This window comes from Engraulis encrasicolus, chromosome 23 (assembly GCF_034702125.1).
Source record: "Engraulis encrasicolus isolate BLACKSEA-1 chromosome 23, IST_EnEncr_1.0, whole genome shotgun sequence".
Lineage (NCBI taxonomy): Eukaryota > Metazoa > Chordata > Actinopteri > Clupeiformes > Engraulidae > Engraulis > Engraulis encrasicolus.
This window is the reverse complement of record NC_085879.1, coordinates 37,508,706-37,532,705: the sequence shown is the minus strand read 5'-3', so window position 1 is coordinate 37,532,705 and position 24,000 is coordinate 37,508,706. Positions and strand designations below refer to the sequence as shown.

The 24,000-nt window shown below is 45.1% G+C and overlaps 1 protein-coding gene across 2 annotated transcripts in view; it reads right to left on the bottom strand.

The window, feature by feature from the left end:
- LOC134440266 (solute carrier family 4 member 11-like) overlaps nt 1–24,000 on the bottom strand; it is a 50,602-nt gene that overhangs the window by 25,049 nt on the left and 1,553 nt on the right. Inside the window, exons 1-4 of one of the 2 annotated variants that reach the window (XM_063190265.1) lie at nt 14,583–14,892; nt 4,789–4,839; nt 3,839–3,943; nt 1,343–1,386 (exon numbers count right to left, since the gene is read on the bottom strand). In XM_063190265.1, the coding sequence (XP_063046335.1) occupies nt 1,343–1,386; nt 3,839–3,943; nt 4,789–4,839; nt 14,583–14,631 (249 nt within the window). In that variant the 5' untranslated portion in view covers nt 14,632–14,892. Of the gene's footprint in view, nt 1–1,342; nt 1,387–3,838; nt 3,944–4,788; nt 4,840–14,582; nt 14,893–24,000 lie in introns of those variants that run through there. The other variant, XM_063190266.1, reaches the window with a different exon arrangement.

The following is a 24,000-nucleotide window of genomic DNA, read 5'->3' as shown; positions in this document are numbered from 1 at the left end:
CTTATCACAGTGAGTGATTCACCGAAAAGTGGCTATAGCATTCTGTAGCAAATTAGCATTCACAAAACACAGCTCATGAGCACCACATAAAGGGTGGAGATGATTGAAGTGAGAGGTAAATGGAGGGGAGCAGGATAGCCTATGCAGACGCTGATCAGCGCAGTGGTTCTCAAACTTTTTCCATCATTCCCCCCTTCAGAGGGTCTGAATGCTTCCGAGCCCCCCCAAGCAACAGCAGTACTCGCGCAGACTGATTTTGCGATCGCTGCGCAGAATCAAAGGAAAGGTGATGACTGGTGAAATTAAACAAAGAGGGACTGCAGTCGCAGTGTGTTAATTTCCTATGCTATTCAAATTCATGACAATTAATAATATAATGTTGGTGAGGGCTTGAAACTTATTGACTTATTGGCGAGACAGGAAATCATTTTCGTTAGGGAAAAAACCCAAAATCAGATGTCACACGCCCCCCCTGAGATGCCTCCGCGCCCCCCAGGGGGGCTTACGCCCCACTTTGAGAAACACTGGATTAGCGTGACTCATAACCTACTAAGAGGCTACTGTCGTGGAGGAAGTGGAGAGGAGAGGGGTTGATGACCGCTCACCCTGAAACATTTCATTTCAATGACTCACTTAAGCAGGCTGTGATGCAGTTACATGCGAGGAAATATTCTGGTTTTAAATGGAATACTACTGGCAATATTCAATTTGCACATGCCTCCATTCCCATTCCAAATGTGGTGGCCATATTGAGGGAATATTCCGGTAGCACAATGGTCCTCCACACAGAGCAATATTCCGGAACTTCTTCTAAACCCAAAACTGATTATAGCAGCTGGCAGGCCTCACTCAGGGTTCCTTAATTATGTTGAGGATGCTGGTCCAAATAAAACACTTCAAATTCAACAGAAATTTGCACCTCGAAGCACCTCGCATCATTTTTTTTTTCACAAAAAAGTGATGCAAGGTGTGCCCTTTTCTGTTGAATTTAAACCAAAAACTGAAAATATTCCGTTTGAAACCAAAATATTCCTGCCATGTAACTTCACCAAGATGCTCTCTTAAAACAGGCTTTTATACTTTGATACTTAATTGTAAGTATGTTCGTCAAGTTATTAGGACATGCAAAAATGCCCTTTAATACAGGCACACACACCAGACATATGCACAGCTGATATTAGAGACTATACGTGTATATAAAGTGGTCTTATTCTGGACGCCTCTGCAAAGTTCCATTTCAATCTAGAGTGTTCAAAATAGGCCTAAAGGTCAGGCCTGAGTAGAACATCTAATTAAGTCTGTCTAAAATGTTACAGTGGTCAGTTACTGTGAAAAGACTTACTTTTCTTGATGTGTTCAGGAGACCAAATCCTGATTCATCACAATCTACAAGGAAAAGGCAAGGTGAGAGAAAATGTGTGTGTATGTGTGTGTGCGTGCGTGCGTGCGTGCGTGCGTGCGTGCGTGCGTGTGTGTGTGTGTGTGTGTGTGTGTGTGTGCGCGTGCGTGCGTGCGTGCGTGTGTGTGTGTGTGTGTGATAGAGACAGAGAGAGAGAGGGAAAGAGAGAGAGAGGGGGAAACAAGAGGGTAAAACAAAAGAAATGGTGCATTATTTATCAAACAGCTTGCATTACAATCCCCTCTCATCCTCGGATGACAGGAGGCCTCTAAGGACAGCGAGAGAGAGAGAGAGAGAGAGAGAGAGAGAGAGAGAGAGAGAGACAGAGAGACAGAGAGACAGAGACAGAGAGACAGAGAGAGAGACAGAGAGAGAGACAGAGAGAAAACACAAGACAAGTCATTAGCTGTTCCGTGCCTGTCGAGTTGAGTGGAGCGTTGTGGCTGTGGCCTGGTGCCAGGACTTATGGAGGAAGAATTTCTCACCGCCTGTCGTGTCGTCAACAGTGAATAAAGGCACCCTGAGCCCTGAGCCCTGTGCCGGAGCCAAGTTGGCTTATTTCTCAGAACACACAGCTTTACGGTTTGCAGGGGCGGATCTAGCCATTTTGGGGCCCTAGGGCAACATATAAACATGGGCCCCTCAAAAATCATAGACATACATTTCTGTGTTCTGGTGCTATTTTAGTGTTTTATTGCTTTGTGTCTATCTTTGATTACTTCACATAAGTGGCAAATAAAGGTCATGCCTATTTTTTGTGTGTGTTTACCGCTACTGGTGTGACAGTTGGGGCCCCTATGGAGGACTGATTTGGCCGGGGCCCCAGGCAATTGCCTAGGTGTGCCTAATGGAAAGTCCGCCTCTGACGGCTTGATCACTGGGCTCATTCCACCTCCCTCCTCCCTGCCTCCCTCCTCCACATGACAAAGCAGAAACCTGGCAACCGCATTCTCCCTGGTGACATCACACACACACACACACACACACACACGCACACACACACACACACACACACACACACACACACACACACACACACACACACACACACACACACACACACACACACACACACACACACACACACACACACACACAGACTCAGCAGAAACCAGTGTATAGGGCACAAGTAGTACTGTACAGCTAACTTCTATTCAAACTATATTGGAACCAGTGAAGTGTGGATTTATTTATTTTTTGGCAGAGGTTTCTGTTTGGAGGTGGCGAGGGTGCCTAGATGTACATTGTACAGTAGCCTACATCAGTGTTTCCCAAACAGGGGCATGTGTACCACTAGGGGTAACTGAGGGGTAATTAATTCATGGGGGTGCATGGAAAAATGTCATACGGTAGCAACAACTGTATGGCACACAGTTACATTGGGATAGAGGAGGAGATATAGAGCAAGATATTGAAGGTTTTTTGTCTTGTCTATACAAGACAAAGCAAGGTCGGGAAAACACTGGCCTACATGACAGTGGGATGAATGGAAGGGTTGGATACAGTGCCCAGAAGGTTGCTATTTGCTTGCTGGGTGGCTGGGGGCTTCTCCTGGCAGAGCTCAGCTGAGTTGAGCTGAGCTGAGTACGTCTGGCTGCCTTGCTGTGCCAAGTCACCAAAGAGAGCGGCACTTTAACACAAGAAAGCTGTTTATGATGTACAGTATAACCTGACTTACAGCATCTGGCTGTGTTCCGGCTGTGTTCCGGCTGCATTCCGGTTTCCTCAGCCAGAGGCGGTTTTACTAATAGGCAGACTAGGCAATTGCCAAGGGCCCCATCAAAAACGCCTACTGCAGGCCCCCCCCCCAACGGTCAGCCTCGTCATGGGAAATGCCAGCAAAAACAAGTCAAGAGGACCCCATTTATATATTTCGACTAGGGCCCCCGAAATGGATAGAACTGCCACTGTCCTCACCGAACCATCTGAGGAACAGAAAAATATTGCTGAACTAATGAGCCAATCAGGATCGCCGGGTGTAATTTTCTAAAAATGAGCGCTGTCATGGCTCTTCTTCCACCAGTCTATCTCAGCTGCATCACCGGTCGAGTTCAATGTGAGTAACGGAAGTGGCAAGTCAGTAAAGATGAGGACAGGTTGTTAATCCAATCACATGCAGTGATTTTTGGTGAGGAGCATCAGTCAAAAACGTGTCAGTTGTGAGGGGTTCCCAGATAGGATCGCGAAGACGAAGACGAAACATACCAACTGGGAACCCAGTCCCACAAGCACCTGCAATTCAATGGCCGTGTTCATGATGGTGCATTGCTGCCATTGCTGTGCACCGCACATGCACACTTCGCCATTTCAATGCATTCTGGTTCGAATTTTCCAACCAGAATGCATTGTAATTTCGCATTGCGAATGCATGCTGCGCAGACTGCACAGCAATGCACCATCACGAACGCGGCCACTGAGTGTCCCCATGCATTCACGTACCTGAGATGCTCAGGTCATACTGGTTGTCAAAGGTGTGCGTGAAGTCAGACGTGGGGCTGGGTGAACCCTGCTGTCCATTTTTGCCTCCATCCTCATCATGAAGTTCTGACAGGATAAAAAATCAGCCATGTTGTTATTATCACACACACACACACACACGACACATTTACACATTTACATCTACATGAACATTTTACATATATTCAAATAAAAAAAACCCACATTCTCTCAAAACAGTATAATATTGTTTTACGTAACATGATGAACCACTTTAATTGCAAATTTATACCATCAAAAATAAATTGTCAGCAAGGGCAAGGTATGATGTGGAAACAGCCATTATTTATACGGGGGTGTGTGCTTATAGCTCAGGAATCGTTCCCATAATACCATCTGTTTAAAACAACAGCTCACGTAGCAGGCTAATAAAAAATCCACTCCAAACCAGACACCCAGAGCAATATAACAATAGCCAGTTCTAATAAATTCTTCCATCGCATGGGAGGGAATGCTTATGACGTAGGGCGTCTGTTCTGTTCGAGGTACATACTTACGTAAAGAAAGAGGGGATAGGTGGAAGGAGGGAGGAAGAGAGATGGAGAGAGAGAGAGAGAGAGATTAAAAGAGAGAGGTAGAGCAATCTGTTTTGATTTCACAAAGAAAGAGGTGAGAGGGAGGGAGGGAGAGAGGGAACGAGAGAGAGAGATCGTGAGAGAGAGATACAGAGAGAGACAGAGACAGACAACAGAATGATGAAATGGGTAGGGCAGACTACTGAGTTCTGTTTCAATTCTCTACCACGCTTCAAAAGTGATCAAACTCATCACTCAATATATCATTTCAAAGAGACATGCCGTTAAGAAGGATAATTTTATAAGAATACATATCTTTTTTATATGTTTTTAGACACTCAACAGAAAAAAACTCTCTTCTATAGATGCCCTACTCACCCATTTCCTGAAAGAGGTATCCATTTTTAGATCTCCCTGAGGCTGGAGCTTCTGCAAGACAACAAAGCAGTCATGATACATTAATAAAAAAAACATCTTCAGTCCTACAATGTCACAAGACTAGTAGATAGTTGCACCATACTGTCTATTTGTTTGCTCAAGAGAACATAACAAATCACACGTCATATATAGCCAAGGGCGATGATGAAAGCAGTAATAACAAATAAAAAGAAAAACAGCTTTGTTCGCTTGGCATGTGTACTCTCTCATCCCGATAATAAAGTCTATGGAATTGTACTGCACGTTCCACAATGCATTCTGCTTCTGTAGTCTGAGTGTTATGGTGTCTGTGTGTGAAAGGTCTGGGTGAGGGCATGTGTGTGTGTGTGTGTGTGTGTGTGTGTGTGTGTGTGTGTGTGTGTGTGTGTGTGTGTGTGTGTGTGTGTGTGTGTGTGTGTGTGTGTGTGTGTGTGTGTGTGTGTGTGTGTGNGTGTGTGTGTGTGTGTGTGTGTGTGTGTGTGTGTGTGTGTGTGTGTGTGTGTGTGTGTGTGTGTGTGTGTGTGTGTGTGTGTGTGTGTGTGTGTGTATTTATGTGTGTGTGTGTGTCTGTCTGTGTGTGCGTGTGTATGTGTCTGTGTGTGCCCACACGTGTGTGCGCATGTGCCGTACCCTGGCCATATAACTCATGTGACAAAAAAGGCACATAGCTCTGAGACAGGACATGGCTGTGCAGGGCCGCTGGCAGCTGTGGTCAGACCCAGGACGTCTGAAACCCCCCCCCACCCCAGCCAACACATACAGAGTAATAATTAGGACCAGGGCTCTAAATGAACACCTGCCAACCGGCCAAATGCTGGTGAAATTTCAGTATATAGCCGGTATAATACACTAACTGACTAGCCACTTTGACCTTGATTAGTGAGTGTGTGTTTGGCTAGTAAGATTAACCTCTACTAGCCATTTTAGCAGATGATTAAAAAAAAGTTAAAAGTTAAAAAGATTTTAAAAAGTTAATATGAAGCCTCCCCTCTCCGCTGACCCAGCTGACCCAATTCTGGGCCGGCCGGGTCCCCCTTTTCCCTGGGCCTGGGACAACTGACCCACTTGTCCCTCCCCACTGTTGGCTTCCCTGTGTGCGCATGTGCCGTACCCTGGCCATATAACTCATGTGACAAAAAAGGCACATAGCTCTGAGACAGGACATGGCTGTGCAGGGCCGCTGGCAACTTTGGCCGGACCCCCCCCAGCCAACACATAGTACAGAGTAATAATTAGGACCAGAGCTCTAAATGAAAACCTGCCAACCCGCCAAATGCTGGTGAAATTTCAGTTTGGCCGATATAATAGACTAACTTACAAGCCAATTTCACCTTGATTAGTGAGTGTGTGTTTGGCTAGTAAGATTAACCTCTACTAGCCATTTTAGCAGATGATAAAAAAAGTTCATTTAGAGCCCTGAATAGGACCTAATATTAAGCCTCCCCTCTCCTCTCCACTGACCCAACTGACCCACGTGCATACGCAAGCAAAAGGCCACTGGCATGCAGGTCAGATGAAAAGCTTTTTAAAGACACACATTCCTTACCACCAGCGCCAAGAAGTGGCCCTGTGTGTGTGTGTGTGTGTGTGTGTGTGTGTGTGTGTATGTGTGTGTGTGCGTGTATGTGTGTGTGTGTTCTACCATTTTCTCAGATTGCACCTAGCTACAATGTCACTTGTTAGGCCTATCATTAAACCAATGAATGTGCATATTTTGAAGAACTTGATACAATATTGCACACTGTGCAGAGCATGGTACAATCAAAGTGTGCAAGTCATAGGGTCTCTATCCAAAGTCAACTGGCTATGGGGTTGTCTGTGTGTAGCCTAATCTGCAATTGCACTTGGTGTTAATACACAACCGAAGTGCAAAAATTGTATGGGAATGCACACAGTGTGCATGTCACAAACAAATGTGTGCGTCGGTTTAAAAAAAAAAAAAAACTCTTGTCTAATTGTTGTGCAGCCGAAGTCAAAGTGGGGCATCCCATATACAATCTCTCTCTCTCTCTCTCTCTTTCTCTCTCTCTCTCTCTATCTCTCTCTCTCTCTCTCTCTCTCTCTGCAAATGAGAGACAGACCAACGACATCAAATGCGTGCCCTGTGAGACTTCTCCTCAGCTGGCCCTCCTGTAGTGGATGTCTCCACCTCCCCACTAAGCTCAGGCATCTCCCTACGGATTGGTTGTTGTGATCACTCTCTCTCTCCTTGTTGCTGCCTGGTGTGTATGTTAGAGAGTGTGTGTGTGTGTGTGTGTGTGCGCGTGTGTGTGTGTGTGTGTGTGTGTGTGTGTGTGTGTGTGTGTGTGTGTGTGTGTGTGTGTGTGTGTGTGTGTGTGTGTGTGTGGTGGGGGGGATGGGTATCCTGTTAGCAGACTCCACTGTACTTCCCAGTGCTGACTGTGCTGTCCTAGCCTGGGGGGGGTGTTGACAGGCATATGCAGGGGCATCGTACAGGCAGGGGCGCCTCCAGGTGGTGGCTAGTGGTGGCTACCGCCACCACGTGATCACTCTCAGCCACCACGTTAGCCACCACAACAAAATCTGTTAAACTTGCTAGCTGGCTTGCATGGCTTGTAGCATTAGCTAAACTACAACTCCCAGCATGCACGATAATAAGCTACGCTAAGTAGACCCGCCCCTCCCTCGAGTCGAGAGACGTGACGTGAGCTCTTCATTTCTCTTCAGTTGCGTCGGCCGGGCACGGGCAGGCTGCGTACAGCAGTGAGATGGACAACAACAAAGGTGTCAGTCTGTAAATAAATGATTTACAACGTTCTCTATGCTCCGTTTTTGAAAGGTTATGGTCTATATTTGATTACAAACGGTGTCTTAAGGACTTCAAACTGGTTGTTACTAGGAAATGGCATTTTAGCCTCCTGCAGCTAACTGAAATGCTACTTCAAAAAACGAACTGCTGGTTTAACATTTCACACTTATAAACTGTCCCCAAATACTTCGTTTTGAATGCTAACTTGCTAAGCCCTTCTTTAGGCTACAAACACAGTCGAACAACTTGAAGATGTATTGATGGTTGCTGAATCAATATTGAATCTCTGCTGTTTTGTTGACAAAACGTCTGAGGTCCTCCCCTTTGCTAGGTCACATTAGTAGCAGTAAATTATAGAAAGCTAGTTCTACCCTTGCACATTCTCTTCATGAATGTCAGCAGGGCTGCCATTAATGAAAGCATAAGCAAAATGTTAGCTTCATTTGTTTGAAAACTGCTATTTTTGCAGACCAGATTCATGAAGATGTATTTGTATGTGTGTGAAAACCAATATGCCTCAGCTGATATGATTTTTTATTTCAGGTGCCAATTGAGCAAGGCACCCACTGGGAAAATGTAGGCCCTGTGTCAGTATGAGAGACACTTTTTCTCCACGTGTGTGTGTGTGTGTGTGTGTGTGTGTCTGTCAACTTGTGACATTTTATATTATTATTTTTTTAATTGATTGACAGTACTATATAAATAGTAAAGTATAGGCTATCATATCATACACAATGTGCTTGAGATTGAGAAAATATAGAAAATACTGTAAGACTGTAGGCCTACATAACTAATCCTAATAATAAACAAAACGGCTATCTAGCCTATCTATCTAACAACCCCAGTAGGCCTACCGGTATATCAATACATGTGTGGGGGTTTTCGTCGTCGGGTATGCCACCTCAAGATTTTGCCTAGCTCCAACTAGCCACCCAGAGGATTTATTTCTGCTGGCGCCACTGCGTACAGGGGGGTACAGGGGAGTGACTGAGTTACCAGGGCCCCATGTATATAGGGGGCGCACACAGTGTCTGATTTACTGTATGTAGCTGGAGGGGGGGGGGGGGTTGTCCATTGGAGCTGATTGTACATAGGCCCACAATTTGCTGCTACACCCCTGGGCATACGACCCGCAGTGTCAGGGGCTTGGTACAGGGACTGGACTGGACTCTGAGCAAAAAAAAAAACAGGCCAGGCATTACTGGCATAGGCCAGCCTCTCACCCCTGATTATTATTATTATTTAATTTTTTTATGTGACTGTACTGTACATTTAGCCAACGCTTTTATCCAAAGCGACTTATAACGAGGACATACCAAGCAAGTACAGATGTCAGGTGTCAGGTGAATTTAGGGTACCGTAGTAAACAAGTTGATGTAGAACAACGTATGCATGCAGCAATATATACATTGTGGAGGACCTATTGATGCACAAGCAAGACCATGCACAGGGTTATATATGGTAATGGATGAGTAGATTTGGTTTTGTTGTGCAGGGAAACCGCTGAACTCCCCCCATCCCCCCCGCGCCCCGACTGTCCGCCACTAGGACAATGCCCATCATTACAGATGACCAGTCCATCCCCGGCATGGATCTTTCTCACGAGCTGTGAGCAGAGGGGTTAGTTGGAAAACCCTTCAAATGTTTGTGCTGCTCCATGTCGACTTTGATGACACACGCTGCGCGGCATTTCTTAAAAACAACCAACCCCCTGCTGTGGTTTGTTGCAGAGATTTGTTTTCTAGAAATACAGTCAATTTTGGAGTTTATTCCTTCTTCCCAAAACATTGCCTCTTTTTTATTCATTTTCGAGACGGGGGTTGAAAAGTAAACCTAGTAAGGTGAACTGAACAGTGTGGTGCCTGTCTGACTCCCAATATTGCTACTTTCTTCCAGGCGTGAAAATAATTAAATTGTTATACCAGCTAGTAGGCCTGCCGAAACGGGGGGGGGGGTCGGACGTTTTTTGTCCTAGGCCCAGGCAAGGCTGCTGGCGGCCCTGTCAGCTAGCATTAGCATAAAGGCTGCCGGTGCGCCGCTGTGCTCACCTATTGTGCACCTGAGTGTGATGATTTGCATCCAGACAAAGGGCTGCAGGCGCGGCTCCGCCCTGCCTTTAGGGGGGAACGACTTGCGCTTTCACCGCATGCTGTAAAACAGCCAAGCCATGTTTTGTTGTGAGCGCGGCACGCTCTCTTTCTCTCTAAATACCATGCCAACCTATTATTATATCTGAGTACTCATACAACCCCCCGCAACCGGCTCTCTACATGATTGTCATGCATGCATTTGGTTATTTCATTTCTATTCACTATGCTTTTCTTTGCGAGACTATTGTTGATTAGCCGCTGCAGGGTGCACTTATTATGCAGGACCGAAACATTACCGACATACCTGAATGCACATCATTTTCTAGTTGACAATTGTGTTGCATTTGTATGAATACATAATGTATAGCCGTATGTATATACATGTATGGAATGTGGTAATGTGGGCAAGAAAAGGTAGTAGTTGTATAGCTGACACACATACTAATGAATATAGGCCTACGGAAAAAAACCATCACATGCAGGGCCGGATTAAGATGGCCTGGGGCCCCTAGGCTAACCCCCAAACCCCTCCCACACACACACACACACACACACACATTGTGGTGTCCCCCCCCCCCCCCCCTGGAAGGCAAATTTCACGACAAATGTACATAGATAGTGTCATAATGACCTACAAATGAACTGTTCTCGACACAACAGATTAATTTTTCAACATTGCATCTTTGTCACAATCCTTAAATCTTTCCCTTTTGGCCAATCAGGGGGGCTCCTGGTAGGTGGGGGCCCCTAGGCTGCAGTCATAGGCCTATCTAGCCTGTGCGTGTGTGATCTAGCCCTGATCACATGATACAAGGAAGGGAGGGATCTGGGGGAAGCAAGGCAACTGTCAGTTGTTGTTATTGCCACATATTTTTTTTAGTGAAGAAATCAATCACATTGAGTTCTTGTGCAACACCATGTCATGCATGCAGATGGCATCCACTGTTATTATTCTGATATTCTGAGTTTATATAAAATGCAATCGCCAGAGATACTGTAGGCCTATATAGCACAGTGCTGGGTAAAAAATGAAGCTTTGTGGGTTGGGAAATGTGTCACACCACACCGGAGAGTAAGCCTCTTAGTGTCAAAGAGCAATGATTACAAAAAATACCAGACTAAGTGTCGAAAAGTATTCAAATAAACTGGCTAATGGTGCCACCAATGTTTCAACAAATCGGGGGAAAAAGAACACGATAAACCCAGTATCAAAAAATGACAGCGAGCCGAGGCTGAGAATGAAAACTCTCAGGATATTGCCTTAATTATCAACTCGAAATGACCCCGGCATGAGTGTGCACACCCTTGAAATTGGCCAGATTAGTGTGCGGCTGACATTTTTTCTTGCCATTAATCTTCTTAGCCTGTGCGCTCTCTTTAGCAAATCCATCCAGAACATTTTAACCCATTACAATCTCACGAGACCTCCCAACACAACTCCCTCATGAGACATTTTCTTCTCACGGTCCGACTGCGCTAAGTAAGATACATTTCCATGACTACATGCAGTAGCAGCTCTACCAAATTGGGGAGGGTCATTGGGGAAATATATAGACACGGGTCCCTCTTCAATTATTTTCTCTGGTACACTGTAAAAAAAGCAGCAGTGTTATTTCAACACTAAGGGAGTACTCTGGGACCAAATACACTCTAGAGCAGGGGTTCCCAACCTTTTTCAGCTTGGGGCCCACTTGAAATTTTCAGAAATGTTTGGGGCCCACCTCAGACCCAATACACAATAAAACTGAAATATATAGTCAACAGCAATACACTCACAAATATTATTTTCATTTTTAGAAAATGTTTTCAAGGCCCACTTGGAATACCCTCAGGGCCCACCAGTGGGCCCCGGCCCACAGTTTGTAAACCACTGCTCTAGAGGATGCCAAGTCAACTCTGTAAGAGTTGAAATAACACTGGGAAATCTACTGTGTATTATAACCACGACAGGGTGAAGTGTTGGGGGTGCCCTGGGCCCTGGGCAAGATCTCCCTATTGGTAAAACCGACGCTTTGTCTTGACTACATGCAAAGTCATTTTCCCATAAACAGTCTCTGGCTACACGCATCTGAAGACACTGCCATGGCTACACAGGCACTCACATAGGTGTATAATCTCACTACAGCAGGGGAGGGGAACCTTTTTCATTCGAGGGGACACTTCAAATTCATCCGAACGCCATAGAAGTCCTCCGAGGGCCGTACTATGAAGACAAACCAGGATTTCCCCCAGCAATGTAGGCCTATATTGAAGGCAGCCACCTTTAAAACAGACCACGCCTTCTCTAGGTCCCCTGAATATAAATTGTTTGTATTGCAAATGTATTTTCTAAGATTCCACTACAAAATATGTCATACCGGTATTTCATGTGAAGCTGCATGACATTAGTAGTTTTGGGTAGGGTGCGCACATCAAAGATGCCTGAAGAAGATCCAGCGTGATCGAAACGTTGCTTTTTGAATAATAAAGTTTATTTTTGGAGCTGATCGGCGGTGTGCAGACCTACCTTTTTCAACTAACAAGCTGCATGACATTAAAATTACATCAGGGGCCGGATAAAACGGCCTCAAGGGCCGCAAACGGCCCTCGAGACGTACAGTAGCTTCCCCACCCCTGCACTACAGCATGCCTCTCAGGACACCTCCATGGCTACCAGCACAGCAGGCACAAAAACAGGTGGAGGTGTAGCAGTCAATTGAGATGCAAAGGGACTCAAGTAGTCAAAACTGGTTATGGTGTGAGCCATTCTCACCGGTGGCACACTGTGGTATCATGCGGTTGTGTAAAGGAGACTGTGTGAAATGAATCAGCAGGGGGTCAATCTAGTGGTAACTTCACCCCTCTTCGTCTGAGCTAAAGTAACAAAATAGTGGTGTTTTTGTGTGTGTGAGAGAGAGAAAGACAGTATAAAAAGACAGCTTGATGAAAGCAGAGAGAGGAGGCTGTTATTGTTCTTGCTGTGGTAAACAGGAATGTGGGAGTTGTACACAAGGTTTTTGAGAAACGGCATGTCAAGGTCAATTGTTAGACAATAGTGATGCACCTCATTTGGTCCGCGGTTTCACACAGGATAGAAAAAAATTCAGCACACAGTAACACGAGGACCTTTTAAAAACAAGTATGTGGTCAAAAATGCTGTGTCAATTCAACACCAAGAGAACTCTAGGACCAAATACACTCTTCACTCTCCAAGTGTTGAATTAACACTGTTTTTGTTGTTGTTTTTTCTGTGCAGTGAGATAACAGCAAAGTAACTTGAGGAATCTTTTAAAAACAGACAGTGATGTGCACAGAGGTCTTGCTAAGAGTTAAGGTTTTTGGGTAGTACACTTTAGAATAGGGTTCACTTTCACTTGTCAGCCAGGAGCATAGTGTGTCTCAATCGGGGCTCTAGAGGGGGCGTTAGAGAGCCCTAGGGGGGCATTGAGAAGAAGAAGAAAGCTGAGGGGGGTTGGGGGGCACTGCAAATGGGCGGCTATACAGTAGTCTATTTTCTTTCTTAACCCATTGTGTCCTGGAGCGACATATACGCTGCATTAAGATTCTTGAGATTTGAGCTGTTTTATTAAAAATGTGGGTAAGTTAGACCTGAATGAACATGTTCTAGTGCAACACGTTCTAGCTTTTAAAAGCAACTTATTTCATGTGTGTATGTGCTTCGGAGGTTGAGATATTTAGGTTTTAATAGGGAGAGGGCACCTTTTCTCAAAAAGGGCTTAGGCTTGGGTTAATAAGAAGGGTTCTGACAGGCTCATGATGAGGTCAAGGGGGAGTTGGTTTTAAAATCGGTTGAGAAACATTGCAATAACACAGGCGCATCTTCTCTCTGTATGACGTTTAAGACATGTGTTGAGGTCTTCCATATCAATAGTACATGCCTTACTGCCAGTGAAACAAATGATTTTGCTTAACACATCTTATAAGTCATTTACACAGACAGTTAGACATGGAAAGGGGCTAACCTGAACCTCTAAAATAAAGTGTTACCCTTTTTTAAAAACCAAAAAGTCAGAGGATGTTCGCACATCAGTAGCACAGGTGCTGGACCAAACACAAAATAACTGAAAGGAAAGTTAAGGTCTGCAACACTGTTTGATGCTGCCAAAATGCATCAAATTTGGCAGCATCAAACAGTGTTGCGGACCTTTACTTTCCTTTCACCCATTTTTTAAAAAATCCACTTTGAATGTTTTGCACCCAGGGGACTCCCCAACACTGTGGTTTTGTAAGATACATATTTCCTGTCCATCGCCAACCCAACCCCGCCTGCTGAATCTTGATTTTGCAAGCTGCGGCACGGCACGGCAGCACTTCCCGTTTTAATGTGCGACATTATCACTTTTACAACGGCATGGTCAATATTGACAAACACATCTGGGGCGACATGCTGTTAGAAAGCCGTGCCAGTCACACACCACACCGTGCAGTGCTAACAGAACTGTACTCTCTCTCTCTTTCTCTCTCTCTCTCTCTCTCCTTCTCTCTGTCTGTCTCTCACTGTTTCTTTCTTCCACCCACATACACATACATGTGCGCACGCACGCGCACGCTCACACACACACACACATACACTGTTACACACACACACACACACACACACACACACACACACACACACACACACACACACACACACACACCGGTATACACCATGCGGTTTCCACGTGTCACACACACAAAGACAAGGTTTCATTCTCCACAACTATGACTAACTCTCTTACCATGCCATACCATCCCCCCTTCCTTTCATTATGGCTTTCACAAAACATATGGCAGCGGGAAACTCCACTCCACGTGTAGCTGCTGCTACTGCTGCTGTTACGTTGCTGCCGCCACAAGGTCCCTCAGGTTTCCCGGAAAGACACCCTCCCCGAAATAGCCAAGTTCTTACTCACCACATGGCACAAAGTGAAGCACTTTCTTGCCGTCCATGCCGGGCTCCATACTGAGTTTCTTTTTTTCTTCTTTTTTCAGTTTGTTTAGTCTAAGTCCAGTCCTTTATCCCTTGAAAACTGTGTGTGCTGTGTGTGTGTGTGTGTGTGCTGTGTGTGTGTGTGTGCTGTGTGTGTGTGTGTGTATCCAGGCCAGGGTCAACCCATCATGGTTTTGAGAGTAGTGAGAGAGTGTGTTGTGTCGTGAGTGCTGAGTGAGCTGCTGTGTGGTGTGGAGTGGTGTGGTGTGGTGTGTGCCGTGGTGTGGTGTGGTGTGGTGTGGTGTGGTGTGTCTCCCCTGCTCTCTTCAAGTCAGTCAGCCCCCCTTGTATCGCTCCACTCCACTCACTCAACACAGCACAGCAGCCAGCAGAAGCCTCCTCTCCTCTCCTTTCCTCTCCTCTGCTCTCCACTCTGCCCTGCTCCCACCCCCACCCCCACCCCCACCTCTTACCCTCCCCTCCCTTAACCCTGCCCTGCCTCCTCGCGCCCTCCCTCTGCTATGATCCCTGCCCCACACTGGCAGCCACCACCCCCATTCATGCACACAGCACACTCTTCACGCAATTCTACCAGCCCCTCCTCCCCCCCCCACACCCTGCATCTCCTATGATCCTACCCCCCTACCCTACCCCCACTATTACCCAGGAAAAACCCTGCCCTCCTCCTCCTCCCCTCCCCTCCCTAAACCAGCCGCCACCCTCATTCATGCACACAGCACACTGATTCTTTCTACCACCCCCACCCCCTGCCTCACACCCTTCATCTCCTATGATCTTACCCCCTACCTCCTCCACCCCTCCACTAGCCTAACTATGCCACTGCCTACCTCCCCTACCCATGCCAGATGCCACCCACTTTCATGCACACACTGCACTATGATTGTACCATCTACTGTATGTCCCCCCACCTCTCATTCTCCATTACCTTGACCCTGCCCCCCCTCCCAACGCCCTCCCTTGAGTATGATCTGAACACCACCACCCCCCCCACCCCTGAGCCCTGTCTTCTTCACTCTACTCCTTATGCCAGCTACCCCTTTTCATGCACCACAGTATTCTACTACAACCCAATTCACTGGGCACTAAACTGTGCCCAAACCAAAACAATCCCTAACCACCCTAACCCTAACCTGTCAGTGAGGAAACGGTTTTACACTATTACTTTTACCAATAACAACAAAACTACCCCAGAAAAAGGAGTCAAAACATGTGGGGTCCAGGATTATGAGCCCCAGTGCGGGTCCCAGCATGTGTGTGTGCTCCAATAGCAGTGGCCTCACAAAGTAGGATTGGTGCAGTGCAGTACACACACACACACACACACACACACACACACACACACACACACACACACACACACACACACACACACACACACACACACACACACACACACACACACACACACACACACACACACACAATACAATGTTCAACAGGTGGTCAGTGAACTTTGGCAAGTATTAGTGCTGCCAATAACACGCGACTGTAGACAACAAATTCTATTGACCATGAAACGCATCAAAAATATAATAACAGAGAGATTTTAGAATGAGAGGGGACATATGGCGGCCATCTTGGTGACGCCTCCGGGGTGCTATTTCGCAATTAAGTAGACCAGATCTGAGAGTCAATGGGAAAAATGAATGGGGAAACTGAGTATAGGACGGAGGGGAACCCAGCGGTTGTGAAAACCATATGGTTGAAACGACCGTGAAAAACTGATCAACCTAGACTACTTGGTTGTGTCATACGAGTCAAAATAAAGCTTTTTGAGCCACTTTTCTCGCGGTTTCTTTGACAGAGCGCAGGCGCAGTAGTTCCATAACGGCACGAGAGCAACGGCTTTTCACAACTGAGCATGTGCATAATTTCGCATGCGCCGATGCAGCCAGGTGATTGGATCACTGTCAACGCAGCTCAGCAGGCACATTGGCTCTTGTTACCAGAAAGGCGGGAGATGTGCGGGTAGACGCCATATTTGCGTTACGAATCTTCACCGTTAATTTCTATGTACCTGTCCTATCTCCCCTTACTAGAATATTTCTGATAATAATTATACACAGCAGGACAAGGGAACTCATAAGAAAGAAAAAAAAACAGTCACTGCTGTTGTGCAATTTCCATCATCAGACACCATCCTGTTGAACATAAGTTTAAAACACAGCTTATATTTGGGAAAATTTTTCACAAAGAAATTCTGTGTGCGTTACTTTTTGAAAGCTCCTCTTTTTTTGTCTAGATAACATTGATATCTGGCATTGTGCACAAATGGAAGGGCAATTGAATTTAGATGATCTGTTATGATAAAAAAACGCCGGCGATACCGAGGGACTTTTGTTTGTTTCTTTTCATGAATTGTCTCTGATTTATGTGAGTGGGTTTTAATAATAAAAAAAAAATCTTGGCATGATAGTCTTATACGTCCCAAGACGGTCGAATCAAAGTTCCTCATGATGATAGCTTTGCTCACTTCCTGAGTCAAAATATAAAGTCACAACGCAGTGTAGCGCATCACTTGTATTCATCTGTGAGATTTCATTAGACTAGGTATCATGAGACCACAAAGTAAAAACAATGTTTTCCCCCCAAAGCAGAAGATTGATGAGATAAATGCAACAGGGAAATAGTGTGAAATGTATCTCTACCACACTTAAGTGTCTTTTGATTTTGGGATAATAAACAATCTGATCTACAAAATGGACGCATCTTTTTTTTTGCTTGTTGTAATTGCTGCACATGACAGTGTATCATGTCTGGGTATGTATGACCTTTTTAGTGACAATTACAATTGATTGAATACATTCTGATTGTACTTGTATAATGACAATAAAGACGGTCTATTCTCTATTCTATTCTTTTCTTTTCTATTCTATTCTATTCTATTCTATTCTATTCTTTTCTATTCTTTTCTATTCTATTCTATTCTATTCTATTCTATTCTGTTCTGTACTGTATTCTTGTTTGCATGGCAACTTGTGCATAAGGCCCAAGATAGACATTAGATGGTCGTATGTTATTCTAAAAATACCTAACAGTGTTGGCACTATGAGCACCACCTTCACATCTGGGGGAGCGCAACTACACCTATTGCTCTCTCTCTCCCTGCTGATGATAAATAAACACCTTGAGGATTGTGTTTCAGTAATCACACGGGACATTCAGGGACTTGCTCAGATCAAAATGACTGAACTCAAAATGCTCATGATAAAAAAATTATACCTTTGTGGATCATAGTGATTGAGATTGTGACTTCTTCGGTGTATCTTCCTCTTCTCTCTCTCTCTCTCTCTCTCTCTCTCTCTCTCTCTCTCTCTCTCTCTCTCTCTCTCTCTCTCTCTCTCTCTCTCTCTCTCTCTCTCTCTCTCTCTCTCCCTCCCTCCCTAGGGTGTCCAGGGTGTATCCCTGGTCAGCGTTGCTATTTCATTGCTGTTGCTGTTTCATTGCTGTTGCTGTTTCATTAGACATGTCATTACGTCTAATTTAAGCTGGCCTTTGTTTACCCTTTTCCGTGGAAAGCGTAACCTGTTTGTTGGCTGCTGGTGTGTTCCCTGATCTCCTCCCTCCACCTAGCGCCCTCCATGGAATTCCTGTACAATAATGTAATCTTTCAGGGCATTCCGGCTAATTGCAAAAATGGAGGTTAGATGCCTTGTAAACCCTTTCTTTCTCTCTCTCTCTCTCTCTCTCTCTCTCTCTCTCTCTCTCTCTCTCTCTCTCTCTCTCTCTCTCTCTCTCTCTCTCTCTCTCATCTAAACCAACATCAAAGGGTGACTCCACAAAACACCCAAGGCTCTTAGTTAAAATGAGCAAGAAAAAAACAACATTTTAGTGCGCACAAAACAGGGCAGAAAGGCTGTCAGATATACACGCCAGCCAGTCAGACAAAACAGCTCTCTAGGTGGTAACCATTTCGTGGTGGGCATCTTAATTGTTCCATATGTACTGAATGTGCACTTAGGGGGAAGAAAGAAAGAAAAAAAGACGCAAAAATGCTTTCATGGTTTTCGGGGGGCTTTATAATTACATCTGAGGGTAAACGGGCAGAGCATTAAGGTTCTCTAAACATTTCTTTGGTTCTTACAAGATGAGACCTATACTCTAAACAAAAATGATGATTATAACATGATTCAACATAGCCTACTTGATGGGTCACATGACCCAATAGAAGAGGGAAATATTAAACTTTAGGGTAAATTTAAATACAAAATTCCTGGGTAAAAAGGATATTTGAAGGACATATCACTGTTACCCAAAACCCCTGTGAGAATAACCCAATATATGGATTGTCTAAACTACCTATACATATCAAAACCCAACTATTCTAACAGAAAAAAAGTGTTATAATAGCCCAATTCTGAATGTTTTTGTTGGAGACATTGTCTCTCTGGCCTCAGTAAACTGGCATGGATAACTGCTTGCCTGTGTAGGTGACCAGGCCCGCCAACGAGGGGCACAAACAGGTATGTTGTCCTTGGCCCTAAGAGAGAGCTAGGGGGCCCAGAATGCTGTCCTTATTAAGTACATGAATTAAGAGGGGGGCCCAAATAGATGATTTGGTCCTGTGACCAGTCAAGGTTGTCAGTGCCCTTGTAGGTGACTGTGCAGTGAATGTGCTGCGCGTGTGTGTGTGAGCAGTGAAAGTGCCTATTGTCACTCCAAGGTCACTGGCTGGATTCCAGAGGAGAAAAAAATGAGGTTGTCAAAAACTATACTGGCCACCACCAAAGGAATTCCCATTTGTGTTCATTGTTCTATGATTTCCACAACAACAAGAGGAAAATGGGCTGGCTCTTTGTGTGTGTGAGTGTGTGTGTGTGTGTGTGTGTGTGTGTGTGTGTGTGTGTGTGTGTGTGTGTGTGTGTGTGTGTGTGTGTGTGTGTGTGTGTGTGTGTGTGTGTGTGTGTGTGTGTGTGTGTGTGTGTGTGTGTGTGTGTGTGTGTGTGTGTGTGTGTGTGTGTGTGTGGGTGTGTGCGTGTGCGTGTGTTTGTGTGTCTTTATCAAATGGAGGATAAATGGAGGATAAAGAGTGCTAAAAAATGGGGTCTGGCGAAACCCAGGTCAGAAGAGTGCCATGTAAGTGTAATGGATGCCAACTAGCAGAGTTTGACGTAGAATAGTGTTTCTCAACGGGGGTGGTACAGCCCCCCAGGGGGCGTTGGGGAGCTCTAGGGGGGCGTTGAGAAGGATACAGCTGAGAGGGGGTGGTGCTTAGTTGCCATTGGGGGGCATTAGTCCATTTAATTCTTCAGGAGGGCGTTGTCAGTCTTATGATGAGGTCAAGGGGGCGTTGGGAGGCTTGTGATGAGGCCATGGTTTGTTAAAAAGGTTGAGAACCACTGGCGTAGAAAGTTAGAAATCCTCCCTCCCGAAGCCCCATACAGTATCTGTGGTGCTGAGCTATTGGTCTGGACCTGTAGCTGAGTTCTATTGTGCTGTGCCTCCCATGTCCTAACTGATGCATTGACTGGTAGGTGGCGGATTCGAGTCCCAAGTGGTGTACTGTGCAGGAACACCTCAGTTACATAAGGACATACAGCTGATGTCCCTATATTGATATTCTTTGCTTCACATGTGGAACATTTTTCAAACAACAAAGTCATACTACACTACTACACACATTGAACCAGTGGCGGAACAATTGCACACATGCAGGGCCCCAGGATAGAACACTCATAACGCCCTCCCTTCAGCCTGCGAAGTAAGGGTTAACGTTCGGAGAGAAGGTCGCTACCGTGGAATAGCAGCACGACAGAGAGAATCTTTAGACCCCGACGCGGAGTCTGAAGTGCTGCTGAAGTGCTGCTATTCCACAAAGCGACCGACTCGCCGAAAGTTAACCCGCTTATTATATGGATATACTTAAATGATTCACACATGGCGGGGACATTTCTTTAGGCCTATTTAATGTTAAGATTGTTGCTGCGCAAAACAAAACAGTGCCGTTGTGGAACACCGCTAGGCAACAGCTAGGTAGCCAGGACAACAGGTGTTGTCTATCACAGCAGCTGATTAGAGTCTTGTTGAAAAGTCGCTTTAGCAGTGAAAAGTCTTGTTGCCATTGACAGCGGTCTGTTATAGACCAACCCGTCCGTTATCGAAAAATAACAGACGTGCGAACGTTGGGGAGCCCCGTTGAAATGAATGGAGCATTCGGCCGATGACGTCACACCATATAATAAGGTCATAATAAGGACCCCCACCACCAATACAGGTGCCCAGCTTGTCCCGCTCTGCCCCTGCACTGCACAAGCTTCAGCCTTTGCTTAAATATATTCACATGGCTACATACTTTTGGAAACACAATTGATATTACCGGTAAAAGCATATCCACACTGAAAGCAAGCTACTACTTTGCAAACACGGCTTGCCAACACACAACTTATTTTTCTTTCATCAAACTAAAGAAAGAACATGATTCAAGATGTTTGACAGCCTATTCATCAAATCTTTCCATCACCATATTGTTTATTCAAGACACGGTAAAGGAGGAATTGCAACCTTTTCAGAAAATCAATTCATGTTTCGAAGAAACGGTGTCTAAACATCTAAACATCATTATAGCAGCATTCCATTTAAACCTACAGCCTTGTTGGTTTTGAATAACGTTTGCCAGGCCCAGGCTGGAATATCTAATGTAGAGAGAGGGCTTAGTGGCGAGGAAGACACCGAAGTCAACCATCGCCATCTGCTGGTGAAATGGAGCAGTGCAGCAACAGACTGTCAGGCGCTTCCCTGCCAGCACGACACAGTATCCTGATTCTAGTCATGCAGTCGGCCTGTCTGTCTGCTGTCTGTGTCGCTCTGAGGCCCTTTGATTAATAAGACGAATGCATTGTCAGCTCACCGATAACAACAACCAACCCCTGTCTTTCTCTCAGATTTTTTTCTTTTGCTGTATCAGAAAAAACAACTATGGTGCAACAGTGCTCGCTGAGTCATTTCTCTACAACAGCCAGCGCTGGTAGAGAGAGAGAGAGATAGTGGGGTGGAGGATGAGATAAGGTCGGGGGAGTCGAGGACAAGTAAAGATCAGTCATCTGAGATGTGACAGAATGAATTGTGTTCAGTTATTATGCCGAGTCTCGAAGGGGGTCTGGGCATTTTCATGACAATACATGGACCACATTCATTCAGAGCCGCGGAGAGATGTGCAATCTAGATCAAATGCGTAGGCGTAGGGAGATTATCATAGAGAGACAAACTAATACAACATTTGTGGTCCGTATCATATTGCATCATAATGCCATATCACAATATTCCTGCAGTGCCTTATTTGAGCTCTCTTCAGTATTTCACTGTCATCTGCTGTCAATTATAAGGCGACTCGACTACAACTCAACAGGGGCACAATAATGACATTTCTTCAGCGCATGGCTGCACGGCAGCTGGCAATAAAGATCATCATGTGACCTGGTTACCATAGTTATGCTGCTGCTGCTCGAAGCACTGACATTCTTGGACATTTAAATGACCTCCTATTATGCAACAGGTGTACTACTTACTTTCCACATAACACTGAAAGACATTTATGGTAGATATGCAGTAAAAAGGAAGTGCTAATTCAACACTTTAGAGCAGTGGTTCTCAACTGGAATAGTCTTGTGACCCACAATTTGCCGTGGTCAATACGTTGTGACCCAAACTGCGTGTCGCACCGTCAGATTCTTCCAATAATAATAAAAAATATTATCATGCATTTCATAATATGCATTATTATTTGCATTGTATGCTGATATACAATGTGTCTTATAAAGTAGTGGAGAGGAAAAGGCCTTTGTTAACATGTAACCATGTCTTCAACATCATAGTCATTTTCAGTGCATTGCATCACAGCTCCGCGACCCATCCAGGAACCCTCCGCGACCCACTTTTGAGTACCGACCCACCAGTTGAGAATCACTGCTTTAGAGAGTACTCTGGGAGCAAATACACTCCATCAGATTTTAAATGGACTCTAAGGTAATTTTCACACCTAGTCCTGTTTAAGTCAACGGAATTCAGCCCTCTTTAAGTGGACCGAAAAGTGAACTGACAGCAAAAGGACTCAGTTCTGTTTTTGTTTATTGTGTGAGTGTATTGCAACAAGAACTGGCTGATCTCTCTGGTCCTGGTAGGTTTTTATGGCGTGTCACTCTTCTTTTTTATCACACCCAGTCCTCTAGAGCCCTCCTTAAGTGATTACAGCTAGTCACAAGTGTAACTTGTCAGAACTCATAAGCGAACCAAACTGAGACCACGTCAACGAAGGTCTCAGTAGATTCGCTTCCAATGGGTCTGGGTACGCTTTGGAGCGTTAATATATGCAGCAAAAATGTTGAGTCACTACTCTGAGTTCGCTTAGGTGCTTGAAAAGGACCAGGTGTGAAAACACTGTTACAAAAAGAACCGGCTGCTCTTTCTGGTCCAGTTAGACTTTTATGGTGTGTCAGTCCTCTTTTTGATCTCATCCGGTCTTCTAGACTAGAGCTCTACCTACAGTAAGTGATTACACTAGTCACAAGCGTAACTTGTCAGGACTCATTAGCAAACCGCACTGTCTGAGACCAATAAAGGTCTCAGTATGGTTCACCTCCGAGGTGTCTGGGTACGCTTTGGAGCGTTCACATATGCACAGACAATGCTGAGTCACAAGTCTGAGTTCACTTACGGCTCTTTTCCACTGGAGGTTTTCTGGTAGGCCAACATCTCGACACAGCGTGACTCGGTCGCCACTTTTTGCTTTACGATTGAGCTGGTGTCGTGCCCAATTGAAAAGCAAAAAGTGGCGGCCGAGTCGTGCTGTGACAAGCTGTAGGCCTACCAGAAAACCTCCAGTGGAATAGAGCCTTTGAATGGCTGAAAGAGACCAGGTGTGAAAACCCTGAAAATGCTTTTATACATTTTTCTGATGCATTACTGAAAGCAGGTTAACTAAGTGTGGCAAACTAAGGGGAACAGGGTCACATCCATTCACAGAGTAAGTGTTCTTAATGGTCAACGAGGTCACTAATGATTTCGTGCACCCTATTTTCAAATTGTTAATTTCAAACCAGCTTGAAAAGAAAGAGTGCAGAAAAGAAAACACAGATGTTCTACTTCTAGGCTTACTGTCGACCGCAAGGATCTCTCATTCCAATGCATGCACTGCCATAGGCATACATAACGGACAAAAAAATCACAACCTTCATTCATTTTAAGAGTATTGCTTGAGATTGGTGACTGAATGGGAATGTTGAATGCATAACAGAGTCACAGGCACAGACACTAACACAGACACGGCCCATTTAGCATTCATGGCAGTCAACCATTAAAGATGAGCAGACAAAAAGACTACCAGATTCACCTTGCGCCTATCAATCATCAATCAGGCTCATCACTGCTTTGCTGCGGCCTTTGAG